The sequence below is a fragment of the Harmonia axyridis genome, chromosome 6, assembly GCF_914767665.1.
Source record: "Harmonia axyridis chromosome 6, icHarAxyr1.1, whole genome shotgun sequence".
In the NCBI taxonomy this organism is placed as follows: Eukaryota; Metazoa; Arthropoda; class Insecta; order Coleoptera; family Coccinellidae; genus Harmonia; species Harmonia axyridis.
Genome location: NC_059506.1, coordinates 16,675,286 through 16,698,843, shown reverse-complemented (window position 1 = coordinate 16,698,843; position 23,558 = coordinate 16,675,286). Strand labels below are relative to the sequence as shown.

General features: G+C 34.6%; 1 protein-coding gene and 1 long non-coding RNA gene across 6 annotated transcripts in view; one reads left to right on the top strand and one right to left on the bottom strand.

The window, feature by feature from the left end:
* Positions 1-23,558, bottom strand: part of LOC123681983 (androglobin-like) — an 81,386-nt gene that overhangs the window by 34,969 nt on the left and 22,859 nt on the right. For all 5 annotated transcript variants that reach the window (XR_006747747.1, XM_045620361.1, XM_045620359.1 and 2 more), the window contains one exon: positions 21,211-21,317. Coding sequence is in view for 4 of the 5 variants with exons in the window: in XM_045620361.1 (XP_045476317.1) it covers positions 21,211-21,317 (107 nt within the window). In the remaining variant the exon portion in view is untranslated. The remainder of the gene's footprint in view (positions 1-21,210; positions 21,318-23,558) is intronic.
* Positions 16,113-17,471, top strand: LOC123681985. The gene is made up of 3 exons (XR_006747748.1): positions 16,113-16,174; positions 16,229-16,318; positions 16,369-17,471. It is a non-coding gene; the product is annotated as an uncharacterized LOC123681985 (long non-coding RNA).

Genomic DNA, 23,558 nt, shown 5'->3' with positions numbered 1-23,558 from the left:
CAGATCATAAATATTAGGGTTGAGCTTCGACATGTGTTATTACCCCTATTTTAACGAGTTTTTTGCGCTTTATCAAACTTGTCGGTATTTCTTCGACAAACGGTACCATCTATTTTTGAAGTGCGGCGGTTTCTTTTTCTCTCCCGCTTAGTGGAAAAAGTAGTTTTTAATTTGTGGAAAGTTGATAAATGTTTTTTGTTACATTCATTTTATATTTGTAACAGTTCTCAAAAAAATATCGTTTTGACATCATTTTTCTCTTGAAAACCAAAAAATTCACAAAAATAAAGTTGAGCTGACATTTCATGCGAGCGAGAAGGCATTCGAAAAAATTGTTGGTGGTGTTTCTCTATGATTCCAAGGGGTAGAAAAAGCCACCCTCCAAACTTGTTTCGCGATAAGTTTTTCTTTATTCATATTTTACAATGAGAAATTAATTTTGAATAGATTAATCTATTCTTAACTGAGGTCTCTTGTAATTTTTTGCTTTTATTAACAGTTTTCGAAAAAAAAAAACATCAAAAAATAATACGTCTGAGTTGTGGAGGTTGGAATTATTTTCGACCTCAAATTTATCCAATAGGCGGATGTCAAAACGAAGATTTTATCGAGAAATGGTACAAATATAAAATGAATGAAACAAAAAAAAAACAACAGTTATAAACTTTTCACAAATTGAAAACTACTTTTCGGGAGCCATCTTTAGGGGGCTACAGCTAAGGAGATGGAGGCGCAAAAAAAAATGTTTATATGAAAAACCCACCCTATTTTTCGACAAGTAATTTCTCCCCGAATTTTTTCGCAACTATATCATATACACCCTGTATAATATTGGTTATTATTTTAAAACTTCAACGAAAGCATATGACTCAAATTATGAATAAAAAAATATTATAAGAAAATATAATGGGTGAAAAAAAAATCATCGAAAATGGGAGGCGCTGTCTAACATATTGCCACAGGCGCAATTGTACCTAGATACGGCTCTGACCACGAGGGACAAGTTAAATATATTTTAAGTAATACTAAACATATATAAGCCAGAAATCCCAGAGTTACAAGTTTCTAGGAATTTGGAAAACCCCGTTGTTCTGTAACTTTCCGGTAATGAAGGCCCACGACCCTTGTTAATCTTAATTCATCTAAATCGAGCAAGATATGTTCATCTTATCTCTTCTCTATGCATCTTATTATGAAAAATAATTAAATTTTCGGTAAAAGATTCAATTTCGACATCATATCTATGAAATTGAAAAGACGGTATATATTTATCACCTTTCGGTATATCGGGAGAGTAGTTGTCAAAGCGGTACCTATAAATACCAATAAATCGGTGTTTTCGGCAACACTGACGGCGGGTAGTGTGCATGCTCCCATTTGATTCTTTGTACCACAGGTCGCAAGTACGACACAGCAACGGTGTCGTGACTGCAAAAGTCGTATGTGTGCACCGGGGCTAAAGAAGTCAGACAACAGGTTATGAAGGAAACACGCATATCTGGATATCTGAGAGACGTAACATGGAAAAATAAATACCTCAAGACAGAGAGTAAAGTTAAGATCTATGAAACGATGTTAAGGCCCGTATTGACTTACGCTGCGGAGACACGAGCTGACACGAGTACGACTAAACAACTATTACGTACGGCCGAAATGAGTACACTGAGGAATATAGTTGGAAAAACCAGAAGAGATCGCATAAGGAACTCGGCGATAAGGGAAGAATGTGGAGTGGTAGACATCGGGAAATTCGTCAGGAAGAGACGCAGAGAATGGAATGATCATCATGGCTATGAAAGACTTATAAAGATAGCACGAGATCGAAAACCCACTGGAAGGAGACACGTAGGAAGACCAAGAAAAAGGTGGCTGGAGAGCTGGGTATCCACCTGGGTAGAGACACCGTGAAGAAGAACAGGTTACGACCTAAATAAAAGAGGAAGAAGAAGAAGATTTATTATGACAAAGGAATGCATCCGCCATTTTAACATCTCATCATTTTATGTGAAATGAAATTTTTTTATTCGTTATTATATAATTTATTACAACCAAACGATTTTAAATACTTATTATTGCTGTTTAAATGTACCGGGTTTTTCACCATAATTTAACCCCCCCCTTTACTTTGTTACTAAAAGAGGAACAAAAAAATGTTTTCAACGAAAAGTTTCATGAAATCGACTAGTGTTTTCTGAACTGATTTCAAAAAATTAAATATATACAGAGTGGGCAACATATTGCATGCAACTTCATTTTTTCAAATGGAACACCTGTATATTTTTCTATATTTGACTAGCTCTTTTTCCCCTGATTTCGAATATATAACATGTTTGGTCTATCTTTCTCATTCTGAGTACTACAGAGTTTCAAATTTTAAGAACCACCTAGTATGCTCAGTAATCAGTTTTCAAGTAGTAGGCTGCGATAACTCAAAATGCCCTTTTAAGAGTTCCAATTTATAGTGAAAAACGTATGTCATATATCGTTAACAACGAGATAACTCAAAAAAGGGCATTTTGAGTTATCGCAGCCTACCACGTGAAAACTGATTACTGGAGCATGCTAGGTGATTCTTAAAATTTGAAACTCTGTGGTACTCAGAATAAGAGAGATAGACCAAACATATGTTATATATTCAAAATCAGGGGAAAAAGAGCTAGTCAAATATGGAAAAATATACAGGATGTTCCATTTGAAAAAATGAAGTTGCATTCAATATGTTGCCCACTCTGTATCTATTTAATTTTTTGAAATCATTTTAGAAAACACTAGTCGATTTCGTGAAACTTTCGTTGAAAACATTTTTTTGTACCTCTATTAGTAATAAAGTTAAAGGGGGGGTCAAATTATGGTGAAAAACCCGGTACCTTCGTTTTTACTATTGGGAATTTCTGTCATAAATGAAGTAATGATTTATTACTCAATTATGAATATTTTCACAAAACTTTTATGTAGAGAATATTTTTCCTATTATTCTTTTATATATTTCGTTCGTTATATTTTGAAAGAGATCTTTTCTGAAATAATCTACATCTAAATAAGTACATAAGTATTGATATATTCTATGTAAATTCTGGTTGTTTCAGAAACAGAAAAGTCATCAGCTCAATTTGGATTATTATTAATTTCTGTACTCTGATTTTCAATTTTTTTTGTTGCTATTTTTTGTTTACTAAATTCCTGATTGGTGTTCCTGATAAACGCTGAACTTTTGATTATTACATTGAGAGTCCTTCGTCAGAAGACAGCCCAAGGTCATTGTCAATTATCAGCTTACAATTATAAAATACGACTTAAAACAAACGACTGTGCTCGGGCATTTTGTGTTGTTACAAAGGGGTTACAGGACTCTGAGCACGAGTTGTAAACATTGTTCATTGCTCACTTTTCTGTTCGAGTCGATTTCTCATTCTCTATGCGCTATCTACTCATTATTAAGTCATTATCTTTAGCATATTTCAGTAAATTCTCAGTTTATACGTTGAAGCTACAGTTCAAAAGTCACTAACGAAAATAAAAGAAAAAAATCATCAGTTTTAATTTAATTTCACCAAAATCGAAAAAATGATGTCTAATACTCATACAGAAAGCCCATTCAACTTCGGACTCCTATATTACCATCTGCATTTTATAAGAAAAAACACAAATAAATCTATTAAAATTTTTTTATTTTATTATTTGAACTGGGGTCGTTGTGGCTCGGTAAGCCTTCCGGGAACAGCGACCATGATGATCTTTTGTTCTCTACCCTACATGGAAACCTAAGGAGGTCGTCAATGGCGTTGATTAAACTGACAATCTCCTTAGGGACCTTGGCCGTTACCTCACGGGTATCCAGGACCGACTTCCCCATATGAATGGTTCTTAGGCCAGCCAGCTCTGGACACTTGCATACTATGTGTTCAGTTGTTTCTGCTTCTGATCCACAGAGCCTGGAAATCTCATCTGCTGACTTTCTCATACGGTACAAATGATGTTTGCATCGACAGTGCCCCGTCAGCAGGCCCACCATCACCCGAAGCTCGGCTCGTGACAGGTGCAATCATCACGAATTTATTGGCTTGAGTAAGTCCAGGAGTTTTAGTCCAGTGGGTTATCCTGTTATTCAACTCCCATTTCTATACCGCTGCCTTATATTGGTCTTTTCCTAGAACACAGAAAGGCTCAGGTCCAGCAGGTGTTAACATTGATGCACTTTTTGCAAGTTCATCAGCTTTTTCGTTTCCTTCAACACCACAGTGCCCTGGTACCCATAGTAGAGTCACTTTATTGCCTCTAGCCAGTTGCCTTATGATGTTACGGCTCTCCCAGGTCAACAGAGACCCCTGGTAGTACGATTCCAGGGATCTCAGCGTGGTCTGGCTGTCGGTGGTGATGTAGACATGATGCACCCCCTTGAGTTTCATTTTAAGACATTCCTGAGTGAAAATGTAAACAGTCAGTATCTCGGTCTGTAAAATAGAGGGCTCACTTCACAGGGCTTTAGGAGATCCTCACTTTAGGTCCATATACCCCAATGCCAGTACCTCTCTCTGATTTTGATCCATCGGTGAACCATGTGAATGACTTTTTGTACAAACGATTTACGAAACTTGTACTAGGACGGACAGTAATAACCGTTTAAAAGGGCATTTCAAAATCGAAGATGGTTGGCATAAATAAATAAATAAATGACGTCTTTATTTCACAAAAAAAAATAGAGAAATACATGAACCCATCATCTAGCAGCGGAAGGCGAAGTCTAGCAGACTGCTATTCAAACTCAGCCCTCTCCAAACCGGCAATGAGCTGGCATCTAACATAATAATTAACAAGTCAGCAATATATATCTAGATATAAAACAAAATATGAAATGTATACCCAATGAGCACCCGAATCCCACAGCATGAAGACACAACAAATACTTTTTAACTTTATACTTGAACTTATTGATATTCAACAATTTGAACTCATTCGGTAGGGAGTTGTAAAATGTTATTGACTGAAAGATGAAACTTCTCTGAAATAAAGCTGTTTTATGTCTCGGCACTACAAATTTATCCTGAAATCTTGTAACTCTCGAATAGGGCTGGGACTTTTTCGCCTTTTTGTATTCGAATATTCATCCTTAAATTTATTCGATTATTCGAATAATTCATTCAAACAAATATTCATGCTTGATTATTCATGAGTAGTCATGATTATTCAACTATTCGTTGATTATTCAGTGATTATTCAATGATTATTCAGTGATTATTCAATGATTATTCAGTGATTATTCAATGTTTATTCAGTGATTATTCAATGAATATTCAGTCAATATTCAGTGATTAAACTCATGTTTTAATGAACCAATAAAATCCGAGCGTTTTGATGAGTGAATATACCCTTTGCGACGTGGTATAATCGTTTTGGTGTTTTGCCTCTCGCCATATACGCTCTCTTAGTGTGACGTCACACACCGCCATTTTTGGTTCTCCTGTCAGTGTTCGGAATCCAAACAAATAAATTGTCATTCAAATTAGTACAGTGTCGTTGGAAGGAATTGGCTTATTTTCATAAATAAGAGTATTTGAGGAACGATTTCAGTATTAATTGATAGAAGAGGAACGAGGTTAATACCAGTAACTTTGAATCCTGTATCATTCCCCAGATTTTGTAAAAAGCCGTTGAATGTTGAACCTCAAGTTCGAACTTACGGCATTAATCTCGTTCCTTCTGTCTATCAATTGATAGAAAAATCGTTCCTTGATTAATCTTATTCATCAAAATAAGCCAATTTCTTCAACGACAACGTACTAATTTGAACGACAATTTATTTGTTTGGATTCCGAACACTGACAGGAGAACTAAAATGGCGGTGTGTGACGTCATCAATAATAGAGCGTATTGCGATCATTTCCACAGTAACGTAATTGGACGTTCGCCAAAAAAATAAAAGTCAAACTCAGTGAAATGTCATTGAATTTTGCAAAAGGCAGCGCTACGATTATAGTTCAATTAATAAATAAGAAATTAAAAATTTAATTTATATTTTGATTATACGAACTCTTCACTCGACGTATTTCGCGAACGACCAGTCTAGTTGCGCTCTCGTGGATAATCGAATATTTTCTGTGCTCTTATGATATAAATGTTTATTCAATGAATATTAAAATCTTCTTTGAGATCTAGCAAAAATATGCATAAATATTTAACAGATCTATTTAACGAACAGGTAATATTGAACAAAGTTTACTATAATCTGATGCATAAATGTAAAAACGTTCGTTATTCCTGGAAAAGTCGGGAGTCTTCTGATTTTACCGAAAAAATTGTTCTTTTTTTATGATCAAATTGTCGTTTGGTAAATACAGAGATTTTTTTATCACATGACAACGTACAAAATACAATAGATGCTTAAATAGGCGCAGTAAAACCTTCGCTGGGACAATACAATCTACATAGACCCTTTACAGGTCTAGATGTACAAAAAGAATGATCAAGCGGATTCTGAGAACATTAAATTCTTCAAGAATACACTTCGTGATCAATTATAGGTACGGAATTCTCAAAAAACTTTTTTTTTCTGATTCAGTTTTGTTAGGGAAGGATGTTATTTCAGTCGATGTGTGTACATTTTAAGCCATAGATTTAAAAGAATATAAAGATTCGTCGGTTCGCTATTCAGAATACATAAAACAATATTTGACCACTGAAATAGAGCAATGTCTAGAAATAGCAATGCATACGGAATAGGAAGGCAAGCTTACATTTTCGAATGTAGAATCTTATATTATTATTATTAGAACTCTTTGTTGCTAAATTCATATGTTAGAATCTTATATTCCATTTTTATATTTTTTCATTTATGAAATCCGAATTTTATTAATTTTTCTTTGACTGAATACCTTTTTCTACTACTATTAAATGAATAATTTCAATTCAATTGTATCTATCAATTTCAATATTATGTAATTTCCAGTTATTTAAATATTAATAAAACGATTTGTCCGTAGTGAATCACAAAACCTTGTTTTAATCATTCCTGAATAGTGAGTCAAGTGATCATTCAAAATTTCATTCGTAACATAAATATCCAACTACTCACTGAATAAAAAACTATTCACTGAATAATCAGTGAATACTCAACTATTCACTGATTATTCATGAATAGAAAAGTAGTCATTGATTATTCAACTATTCAGTGAATACTCGACTATTCACTAATTACTCATGAATAGAAAAGTAGTCATTGATTATTCAACTATTCAGTGAATATTCATGATTATTCGAATAATGCAAAATGCAATTATTCGAATAATGCAAAATGCAATTATTCGAATAATCATTCAATGATTATTCGAATATTCAAATCATTCATTCATGATTCCCAGCCCTACTCTCGAATGAACGTTATTATGACGAACGAATCTCTTCCAGAGGAAAGGTGGAGCCTCGGCATGACAAAGAAGCTTATGAGTGAAAGTACCTAGGTGATAATTTCTCCTCGATTCCATAAAAAGACTCTCATCCTCCCTGATTTTATAACTAATAGGATCATACTTCTTTACACCATGTATCAACCTGAAACACGATTTCTGCACTCTTTGTATTCTATCGCGATTAATCTTAGTCAAACACTCCCATAGATAAAATCACAATATGTGATTTGGAATAAGACAAGAGATTCACAAAGAGTTCTCTTGGTCTTTATATCAAGTATATGCCGGTTGGGGTATATAAGTCTCCAGTTTGAATATGCCCTCATGAGTGAACTTTTTAGATGTTCTGAAAAGCGTAAATCGGTATCCATTATTAAACCCAAATTTTTAGCGACATCAGTGAACTCCAAGCGATGATTATTCAATTCAATACACATATTTGATTTAAGGAAACTACAGTATATTTGTTGACAAAACACATTACTTTTGACTTCTCTGGATTGAGGACTGAATTATGTACGGTAGGTACTTACGGTAGATAGTTCCTGCACAAGATGTAAAATATTGTTGATTATACGAGAAGCCTCTTCATATGATTCTTTAGGAAAATGATAATATTGTTGGAAGTCATCTGCGTAAGCTAGTAATTTGCAATGGGTTATAGATCTCATTATGTCAGCAGTATAAGTTATGAATAGCAATGGTCCAAGCACTGAACCTTGGGGTACACCAGCAAGAATTTTAGTCGGAGATGACAAAGTATTATTGCTGGATATATACTGAGTTCTGTTACCTAAGTAAGATCTGATCAATGGCAACGACGTAAGATCAAAGCCGTAATATTTCATTTTAGCAATCAAAAATTCATGGTTGATTGTGTCAAAAGCCTTTGAGTAGTCTAGCAGCACGAGGATACTGGACAACCCCTCATCATAGGCCTCCATGATATCACCGGTCACAGCAGCAAGTGCAGTAGCAGTGCTATAGTTTTTTATAAAACCACATTGTGAGTCTGGTAATATATTGCTTGATCTCAGATAATGTATCATTTGATTATGAAGTACTGTCTCAAAAATCTTCGACAAGAATGGCAGTATACTGATAGTTCTTAGATCAGAAAAAGACGAGGGGTTCCTTACCTTCGGAATGGGTTTACCCAGGGAACCTTCCACAAATAAGGTAAATAGCAAGATTCAATGCACACATTTATGATATGAACAATATATGATTATTAGCATTTGAAAAAGATGAAAAATGGTTTCCTATAGCATCCGGATCAGAAAAAGATGTTGGTAAATTAGTGATATTCAATGAACAAAATTTGAGATCACGTAAAGCTTTCCAAGATTTTGAGGGACTGTGCTGAGCGCTTATCAATTCAAAATATTTTTTTCTCATTTCTAATCATATAAACTGTGCAATTACGAATTTGTTTGTATAGTTCCCAATCACCTGACGAACGTGGTTTTTTGAACTTTTGAAGCGCTGTGTCTTTCTGCTTCATTAATAATTTGAGATTATATGTCGGCCATGGTGCCGAAGGTTTAGTCACTCTTCCCTCAATAAGTGGTGCATGTTTATCAAAAATATCTAGAATTTTTAATTGCTTAAGCAATTAAAAATGTCTACCATCAATATCATCCTCAGCTATCAAACGATGCCAAGGAAGATTTTCCAGATTTATATGAAAATCTATCAGGTCAAAACCACGAAAGTCATGGTATTTTATGAATTTAGGCTTCATTTTTAGACATTTTAAATTCAATTTAACGTAAACCAACCGGTGATCAGAAATATCAGATGTATCCACTGTACCAACCTCTGTGAGCAAATCCTCTCTAGTAAGAAATATCGAATCAATTAAGCTTGAAGTAGACCGAGTTATTCTTGTTGGTTCATTCAAAAACTACCTCAAGCCATAAGAACCCAGGCACGTCGTCAAAGGACCTTCGGGTCCCAAAATATCAACATTCCTATCACCGAGACACAATATCTCGTCCGCAGCTGGTGATTTACTATCAAATATGATGTCAACGTCATTCACAAAACTATTCAAATTAAAATGAGGAGGGCGATAAAAGGTAGCAATAACTATCTTGCGAGAACCAACTTTTAACTCTATAATTAGATACTCAGTATCTCCACTCACCTGCTGTCCAATAGAATTTATTTGATGTTTAAAAGTTTGCCTTATAGAAGTGCAACTCCACCTCCCCTTCCCTCTCTATCCCTTCTCACGAAGACATAACCTGGTATTTGCAGAATATCACTATTGAGGCCAGAAGAGAGCCAAGTTTCAGTCAAAGTTAAGACATAAGTTATGAGTCAAAATGAGCGTTGATATCTCAATTAAACTAGTTAAAACATATCTAGCATTTAGATTGCAAATTTCATTTCTACAGAAATAATAAAATTGAAAAATAGTTAAAAGTAAATAAATAAATATAGAAAAAAAAATGCGAGCAGTGAAAAAAAAATATATATATTAGTTACTACATGCTGCGAGAAAAAATAGAGGTACTATTCTCTTTATGGGACATAACATAAGTGTATTAGTTCCTTCCACCCGGCCGTCTGTCAAGCCCCTTCTGTCAGGGCTTCTGCCCGGCCTTGTGAACTGTACTTGTTAGAGATAGAGTTAGACTTACTAGAGTGTCTTGAGAATAAACGATTAATATCATCATCTGTGTATTAGTGAATACTCTGTATTTAATATAACCCAAATATATATTCCAATAGGTAATGGGCTCCAGTGCACGCTTCCACTGCGCAACAAGGTAAACACTTATTCTGAAAATATGTTGTGTAAACAACGAGAAAAACATTGAGGTAAGTTGAATTTCAACTTAATTATGAGGCTAGAGATATTTTAGTTAGTTCGGTGAATGGAAATGATTTATTTCATATTCATTCCTGAAATAGAGAATTCCTGTTATACAGTATATACTATATTTGGTTAATGTGTTTACCTATCTATTAGACAAGGAATCAACTTTGATTCTTAACGGTTATTGACAGTTGATGTTTAGAGAAACGAGATATTTTGCTATACACAAGTTTTATAGATTTAAATGATAGATTCAGATTAGAGAAATGAGATATTTTGCTATACACATGTTTTATAGATTTAGATGATTAAGATTCAGATTAGAGAAATGAGATATTTTGCTATACACATGTTTTATAGATTTAGATGATTAAGATTCAGATTAGAGAAATGAGATATTTTGCTATACACATGTTTTATAGATTCAGATGATAGAGATTCAGATTAGAGAAATGAGATATTTTAATATACACATGTTTTATAGATTTAGATTATGCAGATGTAGATTCTGCATACTCATTGTATCAAATTGATTTAGATGTTTGTAAATTTAGAGATTTCACATTCATCATTTGAGAAAGTTATATTATGTGAATTTAGAGTATTTTTCAGAGTCATAATTTGAGAGATGTACATACATCATTCGAGAGGTTTACATGAGGAAATTTTAGAGTGTTTATTTGAACCTTTCAGAGCCTGAGATTATGTAAACTTTAGAAATTGTGCTAACATACTTTCTGTTTTAGATTGAATAATTTTATAGAATTTACAAACCACACCTAGAGAATTGGAGCATGTAGATTTGAAGATTCTACATACATTGCTTGGAGCATGTAAAATTGGATGTTTCACATTCCATAAACATAATCCAGAGATTGAGATGTTTTGAGACTATATATATTGATGAAAAAATTTGGGGAATTATTTATTTCACTAAACTACAAAAACTGCAGTATGGTAAGATTAGTGATAACTATTATTTCAGGGCTTCTTTCATACAATGCTTGCTGTGCTGTGTTGTTTGTTTGTAAGCTAGGGATATTATAGGATTCAAGTATTCATCCCGTACTTGTAAAATGGCCATACCTAACTCAACAGGTTTTCATTGCAATGCGTGATACCGCTTTTGTAGTAAGGTTTACATGTACGAGGTGGTGAAGCTTGAAAACTTAAATAGTCCTGTTTCGGATTGTATCAGATTGCTGTGCGTCTGAGGAAATACAGAAGCACGAAACAAAATTTTATATCTTATACCTGGTAGTAGATGTACTAAGAGAGCATATAATGCACAAAAATCTTAGAATACATAATATAAATATTTTGTTTCATAAATCCTGAAATAGATGGCAGCCAAAGGAAATCAAGGAAAACCATTGGTGGATTATCATAGCGATTCCACCATTTCCGTAAGTGCAGAAGATATAAGTTTCATGCATTACGAGGAAAGAGAGAATTGTCAGAACCAATGTAAGTTTTTCATGCAATTAATAATTGCAAATTTCCTTGATTTTAGCTGACTAGAGCAGTATCAACGAGTGATACGTAAGAGACTAGATGAGAGATGCTAGAGAAATTTTAGAGTCATTACACAAAACCCCCTTTTGAGATATTAGAGATTTGAGAGAGTAGAAATTGTCGACAATAGAGTAGAGTAGAGAAGAGAATATTAGAGATTAGAGTGTGAGAAAACCCAGGTATATAAAAATTTATTCATGTTACAGAGGTAATTAGAGTTATAAGAAAATTTTGAGGTTGAATTTTAGAGATTTAAGAGTTTGAGAAAACCCAGCTGTATTTAATAAAAATTAATTCATTTTACAGAGGTGATTAGAGTTAAGAGAATAATTTTTGGGGTTAAAATTCTGGAGTACTAGAAAACCCAGGTATTTAAAATTAATCCATGTTACAGAGCAGAATTCAAATTTTAAGATCTGGATGGACAGTCTATGATCAGAGCTTTTTGACAAACGATTTGTTGGACGTCATAGAGCCAAGTACGACTAACCAAACTTTTTCAAAGGCCAACAAATCCAAGAGAAGTAATTGAGTATGAGACATTATCATAAACAGAATTGAGGAGAATTATTAAAAGAAAACTTTCAATATCCTAAGACCATGTTGAAGTAAGTAGAGGTTTGAGGTTCTCCAGGAAGTGCGAATCAAATGTGACGCACACTTCAGTAAGATCTCGCATTTCCATTTTCAAAATGGAGAGACACGAAACAGTAGATGATTTCTGCGAAAGATTCGACTCAATAGTAAGAGAATATGAAGCGTGTGAGGTGTGATTGAGCTAACTGCTCAAAAAGATAAGATCTGCACTTTATCAGGCTGTATTACCAGTCATATCCGAGTTAAGAGATGCAGATCTGACCAGGAGACAGACCCCAAACCAAGAAGGTAATTTAGACGAGATCAGAGAGATTAGAGGTTAAGAAGAGGTCTGAAATTGAAGAGGAGATTCCAAAAGTTCAACGGGTACATAAATTAAAATGCTTCCGTTGTAACAAAGAGAGACACTGGTCAACTGATTCCAAATTTGAGGCAACAGAGTAAGTAAGTGATTCTGCTTCGGTTGTGGCACGAACGAAACGTTCAATTTAGAGGATCGAGTAGAGGTAGGATGAACAAGCCACGTCTCAACACTAAGAGACGGAGTCATGTAAACCAGAGGAGAATGAGAGAGAGTAAGAGATTCAACAAAGAGGGTCGCTCCAAGGCAAGAAGGGTTGGAAGTATAGAGCATAGAGAAACTAAAACAGGTAAACTTGATCCAATCATTAACTTCTTTGCAGATTCTGTAGCAACAGACCATATCGTAAAGGATTGTCTGACTTGAGAAACTTTGAGAGATGTCAAAATATGAGTATAGAGAGCGAATAAAACGAGATAGCAGTCATTGTAATCGATAGTAAGGGTGAGTTAATCTTATATTTAGATTCTAGAAATGAGAATACTAAGAAATTGCAAAACGTATTTGCAGAGAAAGAGATTTCTGAGAATTTACTTCCCTTACGTAAACTCGCAGACTCTGGGTTCAATATTTACTTAGATGTCCAAGTCCTAAAAGTTTACAATAAGGTTAATAATGAATCTGTTTTAGATAACAGGTCCTAAGAGTTTACAATAAGGTTAACAATGAATTTGTTTTAGAGAACAAGTCCTAAGAGTTTACAATGAGATTAATAATGAAATTGTTTCAGAGGACAATTCAAAATCCTAAGATTTTACAATAAGGTTAATAATGAGATTGTTTTAGAGAGTCAAGCAACGATAAGCAAGAAGATGAGATGAGCTTGCAATCGCAGACACATTCCAATAACGAGTTATTAGGTTCGGAGGGAGAACCGGAATCTGCGATTGGGAGGGAGAAGTAATATAATCTCATCTTTTCAACTAAAGAAAAAGTTCTACAAGTTTCAACTGACAAAACACATGAAACACAATCTGAGCAACAAGGAAAAATTGGGATTGCAGTCATATCAGTAGAGAGGTAATTTAGATCGATAACTTGGAATCACTCCAAAACTTAGAACGTGAAGTATGTATCATATCGACAATGGAGAAATTACACTTTGAAGAGACAGAATGAAAGCTGAGAAACAACCAGTTGACACACACTGACACGATGGGACTTATTAAACCACCATCTCATCCAGGTCAGTAAAGATTCATTAATGTCTACATAGAAGACTATTGGAGACTTGCTAAAGCATATTCATTAAAACAGAAGATGAGTTGGCTGAAGCATTAAAGAAATACTTAATATCAACAAGAAACTTGTTGGAGAAAAATGAGAAGGTATATTATATCAGGTCAGATCAAGGTACAGATTTACCGAAAGGAAATTCCCAGAAGTACTGAGTAGAGAAAATATAGAGAACGAGAGAGCGGAGAGGTTTAACTTGATGATCCAAAAGAAGGTTCATACATACATGTTTGATTCCAGACTACCTAAGAATATGTGGGAGATTGGTGTTGATGCATCCATAGATGTGTACAACAGAACACACAAGTCTATCAGATATCAAACACCATTGACAAAGTTTGCACCAAATGCAAAATGCCACTTTGATCAAATTGAGAGATTTGGATGTATTGGAAGTATTTGTAAGTATTATTATGTATTGTGATGTTCGCATACATCAAGATTCCAAAACCCAGCTTGGAATTTGGAAAATGTGTCCTGAAAGCTGTCCTAGTGGGTTATACCGCTACAGGATACTTGACGTGGCATTCAAGCTCGAGCTACATGTGAGATTTAACAAGAAACTTGCCTACAAAGATGTATATAGAAATAAATAACTTGATGACACTAAAGAAAAATTACAGACCCAGGAAAATATAATCGACTGGGATTGGATGAAAAATTCGAAAGAGCCAAAATAAGGGAACTGCCGATAAAAAGGCCAATACCCTGCTACACTTGAAGAAAATCGTAGAGGACGTAAGCTATGCAAGGTTTCTTAAATTACTCAGAGAATAGTATTTTAGTATTTTAGAAAGTGGGCTAAACGACCTTGGTCGATTGCCCTTTGGATAACTAGTTATCAATAAAGATCAGCTATTAATATTATTATTTTAGGTAAATATGAGAAAACCGATAAAAAAAAAAGATGTGAGGCTTTGTCTTATTTCTTCATTAAATAGAGAACTAAAAATTTCGAGGAAGCTATAAAAGAAGAAATTGATTCCATGATACAAAATAAGGTTTGGATTTTGGTAGATAAAAGGAATCTTCAAATATCTGTAAAACAGGCAAACATTATAGACTCGAAATGGTATTCGAGAGAAAATTAGAGGCAACTGGTCTTATACGATACAAAGTAAGATTAGTCATACGAGGCTTTAAGGTCAAAAATATCTATGACATCAGACTTCCTCTAATTAAAGCTACAATAATTAATAAGTATGATTTACATGTTTGTCAATCAGAAGTAAAAACCTGCCTTTTTAAATGGCACTATAGAGGAGATCTATATGGAGATTCTTGATGAAGTAGACATTGACAATGAGATCAAACGATCTTATGTATATAAACTCCGGAAAGTCCTATATGGACTGAAGATAAGTCCAAAGAGATGTAATAAGAGATTCACTGAAGAGATCTAGAAACTTGGTTCAGAGAATGATATACATGGACCTTGTTTATATACTTGGAGGAGAAATGATATAAATATAAAGAGAAACCGAGAAGAGAGGTATATAAATCAATCAATCAAATTATACCATAAATATATTAGATAGATTAAATATGAATGACTGCAATGCTCAAAATACTCCTATGGTAACCAGACAGATTGAAAATAGGATTAAGAGAAATCAATCAGAGAATTTACAAGATGACTCAGATAAACTAGAGATGAAAAGAGTTCCTTATAGAGATGAAAAGAGTTCCTTATAGAGATGAGAAGAGTTCCTTATAGAGAAGCTGTAACGGTTCGATTTACACCATTCTATATTTCGGTTGGTAGTACGCCCTCTAGAGGTTGATTGTGAATTCAACTCGGAATATTCCGTATTTATTTGGATTTCAATTTATTATGGAACAGTTATTTCCGGATAAGTGAGGTCGAATATCATTACCGTTGGGAAATATTTTATAGTTTCTGGATTTCTTATATTACTCTTCTTCTGTGTGGGAAGTTTCGTTTGACAACTGGTAGATTCTATGGTTGCGAATGGATTGTCAAAAGAAATAGAGGTTATCGGCGATTTGTGAGAATTTCGAGAAAAGGCTTTTGGAAAAAATTGACCAAATTTGGAGAATATATGATCTTGAATCATCCTTGTTATAGGCGATTATTTCTCCAATTTGAATAATTCCCTGTATGGTTTATGGTATTGTGAATATTTCTGGGAAATACGTTTTATACGTGATTATAAGAATTTTCTTCCACAAGGCCCATCTCTGGTATTGAATTTTACTCTGAAGATCTGAGAGGTATGATATAATTTCTATATCTTGAACTGTTGTCTGAAATTTCTGTTTTATTAGGATTCGCTTCCCGCCGATTGGTTCGAATAACTGTTGAACTTATACGAAGAATATCAAGAAGATTCTTTTCCCTCGAACAACAACTGAGAGGTATATTTTTCTTTTCATTTTGTGAACAATATCTTATTGTATTTTATTAGGGTCCTAGTGCCTGGGTAACGTTGAGAATCCTAGTGCCTGGATATTTATGGGAATCCTAGTGCCTGGTTGGATTTGAAATCCTAGTGCCTGGATAATTGTTTGGAATCCTAGTGCCTGGGTAACGTTGAGAATCCTAGTGCCTGGTTACGTTCTGGAGTCTGGTATATGGTATGGTTTGAGGTTATGGTACTTATTTTCTGGTGTATGGTGGTGAATTTCTGGTGCAGTTCTGATATATGGTACAGTTCGAGTACATAGTATATTGCTGGCATATGGTGTACCTCGAGTAGATGGTATATTCTACATATATAGATCTCACCGTTAGATTTGCTGTCAAGTCAACCTTCAATATTGATTTTGTATCAGGTAACCGGTGCTTGTACTGGCTTTAAGAGTATTGTATTGAGATTTAGTTTCGGAAGTAACGATTTATTGTACTGATAGTAAATCAGTCATTTGAATAGGAGTTAACGGTTATATTATTAAGTTTCTATCCATTGATAGTTATATTGAAATATATTGAACAAAGGTTGTTTCATGCTTATTATAGACTGTGGAAATTGTAAACAGTTGCGGTGAGGTGCACTTCACTAACTGGCCATTTATTTTAACAACTATAATACTTGTGTATCCCTTCAGGATTTGTAACTGGAATTTATTATCACTTTATTCAACCTGCTATTTTATACCAGCCAGTTATTACAACCACTGTATTTGTATATTCCTTCTGGATCTGTGGTTTAGGTCAATCTTCTTGTTAACTTGGTTATTTGTCTGGTTTCTTGTCTGGTATATTTGGAGATTGTTGAACTTCGTTTAGGTTTAGGTTTGGTATTGAAGTTTTAGGTTTAACCTGAGCCGAGTGTAGGCTGATTAAGGATTCTGTTGTCAGGATTAGGTTAGGTATTATAGGTTATAGAAAGCCCTTCTGGCATTCGTTGTTGATTATAGTTTATAGGAAGCCCTTCTGGCATTTGTTAGTATTAGGTAGAGTTTTTGGGAAGCCCCTCTGGCTCTTGGTAATTTAGAGAATTCTTTTTCATTATTTTTTTTTATTATCAACCACTGCATAAATTTTAATTTTATTAAACGTTTGACTTGAGTGATTTGTTTTACTGCTACTCTGGTAGAGGAGTACGCAATTTATTCTTAAGACAGGCATATCTCTACCTGGCGCCCATTATAACCTTCCATCTAATTTTGAAGAACTCACTCCCATCTTCACTGAGTGTAGTCGCGAGCCGAATTTAGCCTTGTGACCGGCTTACTCAAGGTCGACACGTCACAAAGCGATTGGTAGCTTAATGTATCCATCAAATGGTAGACGTTTGCTGTTAACTATTTAACGAAAAAAAAACAAATGAAGCCGACCGAAGCTGATTGGAAAGGTGTAAAGAGAATCTTCAGGTATTTGAAAGGTACTGTGAATTTAAGTCTTAAATTCACCGCTCAAACTGAATACTAAGAGGCATATACCGATGCAACATTTGGAGACCATACCGACTTTTCATCAACTGAAAGGTATGTTATTAGATTGTTTGGAGATGTAATAGCTTGGAGAAGCCATAATCAAACCTATGTCACATTGTCCACTTGTAGAGCCGAATACCTAGCCATGAATAATGCCTATCAAGAATTAATAATTCTTGACAAGGTACTTAGATTTGTGGTAGGAAAACTGATGTTTCCTATAACAGTCTGGTGTGATAACAAATCCGCTGGAGACTGCACCAAGAGAGATGGTGATCACAAACTAAAGGTATTTGATGATCGTTTAGATGACGACCTAATACATAGAGAGAAATCTGGACTTAGAAGACATATGGCTGAAACACATGGTGATTTCATAAAACAATGTGTTGAAGCAAAGAGAATCACAGTGAGATGGATTCCAACCAAGGAGAATGTAGATGACATAATGACAAAACCTTTAACCATCAGACGGTCATAAGAGATTAACTCAAAAACTAATGATTTAATACTAACTCATTGAATTTTTGTGTTCAGAGTATTTCTAGGGACTAGAGTATAAACTAATTGAGTTCTGTTTATAGATTAGACTTAGAGTGGAGAATGCTGGTTGCAGTTCGATGAAGGGAGGGAGTGTTAGAATATTACTTCATCCGAACATATTACGAGAGAGACAACCAAACCTACACTTGAAGTTTTAGTTCATGTCGAACGGTGGCGCTACGAGTCTGCGCGTGGCGAGGCCATCGAGGGCCATCGAGAGAGAAAACAAGAATAGACCTTCGATGATCGAAAGCGAACGTTTGGGACATAACATAAGTGTGTTAGTTCCTTCCACCCGGCCGTCTGTCAAGCCCCTTCTGTCAGGGCTTCTGCCCGGCCTTGTGAACTGTACTTGTTAGAGATAGAGTTAGACTTACTAGAGTGTCTTGAGAATAAACGATTAATATCATCATCTGTGTATTAGTGAATACTCTGTATTTAATATAACCCAAATATACAGGGTGTTTCCTAAACATGCGGCAAAAATTCAGGGGGTTGTTCCTTGGACTATTTTAAGCATGTTTTGTCCTTGGATGATTTTTGAAAAACCTCTTTGTTTCGAAGATACAGGGCGAACAACATTTTTCATATTTTTAAAATTAATAATAGTTTAAATAAAAATGCGTACCGCACTGTGTTTACTAAGTAGGTACAATTTATTTTTAAATTTGTTTAACAACATTCCAATTACTAAAAACCCTTAGATTATTTCCTATGGGGCCATCTAAAATCATTAGTTTATACCACTCCAGTAGAAAATGTGGAAGACTTGAAAATCGGATCATTGCTGGGTGTAACTTGATAAGAAATGATCCTGGTGTTTTTGAAAGGGTTCGGCAGTCAATGGGGAGAAGATTGGATGCTTGTATGCTGGCTAGAGGTGGTCATTTTCAACAGTTTTTGTAGGTTGAGTTGAATTTTCATGTAATTTCTCATAATAAAATGTTATTATCTGAAATTTTGTTTCCCCTATATCTTCGAAACAAATAGGTTTTTCAAAAATCATCAAAAGACAAAATATTCTTAGAATAGTCCAAGGAACAACCCCCTGAATTTTTGCCGCATGTTTAGGAAACACCCTGTATATTCCAATAGTGCTCAACAAAATTCACACTTGATCATTAAATATATTCAAAATTTGAGAAATTTCCAACTTACACTTGCCAATCATGATCCTCAAACAATTCTTCTTCTTGATAGTGCCAATCCGTTATCGGATACTGGAGACCATTCTGGCTCAAACAATACAAATAATAATCACAAATTAAATTTATAAATTAGTAATTCCAATATCCCCCCTTTAATGACTTATCAACAATGGAAATGAAAAGAGTTAACCCAACAAAACCGGAACATTTTTCAGTTATTACCGTCTTTTGACCTTTCACATCACCATTATGTGTCCAAACAGATTTTCCAAATATTTTTCTAGCCTGTTTGAACAATATCAAATTTTCCAACGATAATAATTCAGTTCCTTTGAGTTTACGTTTGTTTACAAATACGGTATCGCGATTCCATCTTCTAAGAAACAACCGGTCTAGGCTTATCAGAGTCTAATTTTTTCTTCCCTACTCGATAACACTGATTTAAATCGTCCTTTTTCACCTGTACCTCAATTTTATTCTTACAAATAAATCGTTTTCCGATTCAGAAATTCCATTTACAAGTAGTAAATTAATATTATGTTTCATCTCCAAATTCTGTTTTTCTTCACCGTGTTGACATTATTTTTGATTGAATCTATGTCAACTTTGATCTCATTAATAGCATCATTGATCCTATTTTCAAATGTCTTCAGGAGAGCTAAGGGACTCACATCCTTGTTAGTGAACGTTATAGCAGCAGACTGTGATTTCAAAAATTCATCTTTGAAACCATCAATTCCCTTTTTGAATTCTTCTGACAATTTGTCAATGCGAACGTTCAACTCTTTAATATTCGCAGCTGGTTCAGCCATTTGAACCGAAAGGATTACAAATATTTCACCAAAAAACACTCTTAAATTTGACCTCACAAATATCAGTGAATTACTATTACTATTTTGAGCATAACTTAGAAAATAAAAACAAATGAAGAGTACAAGCAGACGACTGTTCTTACTCGAACGACATGTGCAGCATGGTTTTGCTAAGAGATTTGAATCTATTTCAATTATTAATAGATAATCCTGAATGTAGTCATTATATCGTATTATTTTGAGTATATAGGATATTGAATGTTATTTAAACCTACTGAGTTAAGCTCGCGAGGGGAATTGCGGATATAAAAGCCGAAGATTGGTAGTTCGAGACCTGGACACGAAAAAGCAATTTTCCGGTTATACGGGACCGTCCAACCATTTTACTCTGGTACTTATATTCATTGGAATGCATGTTCTTCTGTAGAATCAAAGTTATCTTTTCTATAACATTTTTCATTCGACGCGAGAAACTATAATAAAAGGACTCAACCCCACGGTATATTCTGAAATATTCTGTTGTCAGATGTATAGGGAATGTATCAACGACTCTCAAATAAAATGACTGAAGCGATGTTGCTAAGAGCCTCGGATGCCAACAAAACTGTTATCTATATAACTCAATATACAAAAAAAACACCAAATCGACATGCGCGCTGCCGCTAGGAATAACACCGAACCTCTAGCGGTCATGCGGCCCATACGCACGCATATACATTAGCAACAAATATTATAAATAATGCAAATTAACAACGACTTTTCATAATGAGCCCTGAACAAGAATATTTCCTTATCGGCATTAATTTATTCATTGATTAGAGGTAACTTATTGAATTGTTGAAAGAAAACATATAGTTTTTCTACTTACGAGGATCAGGAGGGGGTCGATCCAGCGGTATATTTCTGTACTCGTCAATTAAGATCTCATGTCCCCAACAAGGAGATATTCCATTCACAACGCTCTGTTTCGAAGTCCTGAAAATATTGACAGACACTTGAGACAAATACAGTAAAACTTCGTTTATACGCTCTTCAAGAGACCGACACAAAGTACGTGCTAAGCGGAAAAGCATCTGACCCGGGAAAGTAACAAAATATCAAAATGCTTGAAAAATGAAAATGATTGCTAAATTTGAACCTGAAATTTATTGAAATAGATAACAGAATTCTCGTACAGAAATGATATATACTCGCATGATTTATATGTATTATTATGGATTTTCCTCAATAAACATTTCTAAGTCATGGAATTCCGTAAAATATCTCAGTTGGTTTCATATATAATATTAAGATGTAGAAAACATGATCTAAATTATTTTTCCTACAACTGCTATGAAAAGTAGCGTATTCTTCATAGCTTACCCAATTTCAAAACTATGTATTGCTTATACTGTGGGAAATATTATTTCTCACCATACTTTGCCCACACCTCGCTTGGTAGACCAATGAAATTGGGCTTTTGAGTCGTTTCTATGGAAATCCAATAAACTAGCACATACTGTCAACGAAGGCCATTTTGATTTGAATCAAGTCCATTACTTGAATTATTGAAATCTGTGCAGTTGTAGGAAAAGTATAGTGTGCAACATGTGGAGAAGGCCTTTTTTCGCTCGTGTGTTTGCAGCACTCGCCTTTCAGGCTCGTGACACAAACTTCCACACTCACGAGAAAAGTTGGACTTTCCCCACTTGTTGCACAATATAATATTGTTTAATTTTTTCTGAATAACCAATGGAAATTGGTCATTCAGAAAAATATTGACAAAATGAATTAGAGGATAAAAAATATTATAAAAATTATTGAGAACCAACAAATATAACTTCAATCGAATAACAAAAACAAAACGTTATGGAATTCAGTCAATTCAAAAACGGTTTATCCTAGTTCAATACGCATATGTTCCATTAACACAAGAAGATTTGTTTGGCCGAATAAATAGTTTATTCGCCAATTTTTCGCTCTGAGTCTCTCGACCGATGCTCTATCAGCCGAGATCCATTAACACAAATGGAAGGACCATAGGACAAGCGGGAATTTTCGGGTATGTTCGGTGAATATTTTTCAAGTATAAGCTCATTTGAAATCGAAAAGCATTGCGGTGTGTAGAAGTTCAGTTGGTGAACAGTTGAGTCGAAAACACATAATAATTTATTTTTTCCCGATCGTTACCAAAGAGGTAGAGAGTATCATAAGAAATTTCAATCATAAGAAAACCAGTGGTTAGGCCATAATTTCCATTTAAGTAATAGTAATTCCCTCTTTCATTTTTGAACATTTTGCCTACATTTACATTGTTGAGACGTTAATTCCCTCCAGTAAATTTCCTTCAAATCTAAAGATTGCCAAGGTGATATCGGAACACAAAAAAAAACTATAAAGAAAAACATTGCAAACTATCTGCCAATATCTCTAATGACTTCGCTATAAAAAATGATTGAAAAGCTTGTCCACAATAGATTGATGAAATCTGAACAAAATTTCAGCGCCCACCATTTCTCAACATAGCTTTTGAATGGTCAGATCATCGAGATAGAATAGAGAAGGAGTCGACATCACGTGACTTAAAGCGGTACCAGTAGGCCAGTTTGGATATAGATCTCAGTTAACTTTTGACCAATAACATTTCATAGTAGTGAACGGATCCGTTCTCACAAGTTTTGCATATCTGCAAATCCATCTTCACCATACTCTAAATATATTGAAATTTATATGGCAGGATATGTTGTATATTATTTGAAACAAAAACTTGTTTGTGAACAATGCTTAAACTATTTAAAAAGTGATGAACACGGTTTATTTTCGTATTGCTTCGTGAAAGTTTACTTAATCCGACCCTGATCTTTCCCCCACTCTAGTAATAGAATTAGCCCTGCCTAGTGGACACATTTCTTCTAGCACGATAACTGCTCATAGCGCCTCCTTCTATTCTATCTAGATGGGGTCAGATCAACTGAGACCGCAACTTGTGAGATGTTAACTTCGTGCACGGCTGCTTGGACGGTGGAATCACTGCTGCGGGCTTGTTCTTCTACCAATCTCGGGCAATCGATTTCCTAAAGTTCAGTATTCAGTATTGACTAATTATAAGGTCTTGGATTCAGGGGTGTTTTTCTGGAGTGGGTCCAGAGTTTCCTATCCTAAGGATAGGAATTTTTGCTAAATCGCATATCTACATACCTATAATGAATGAGAAAATGTCAGGGGGCGATTCTGCAT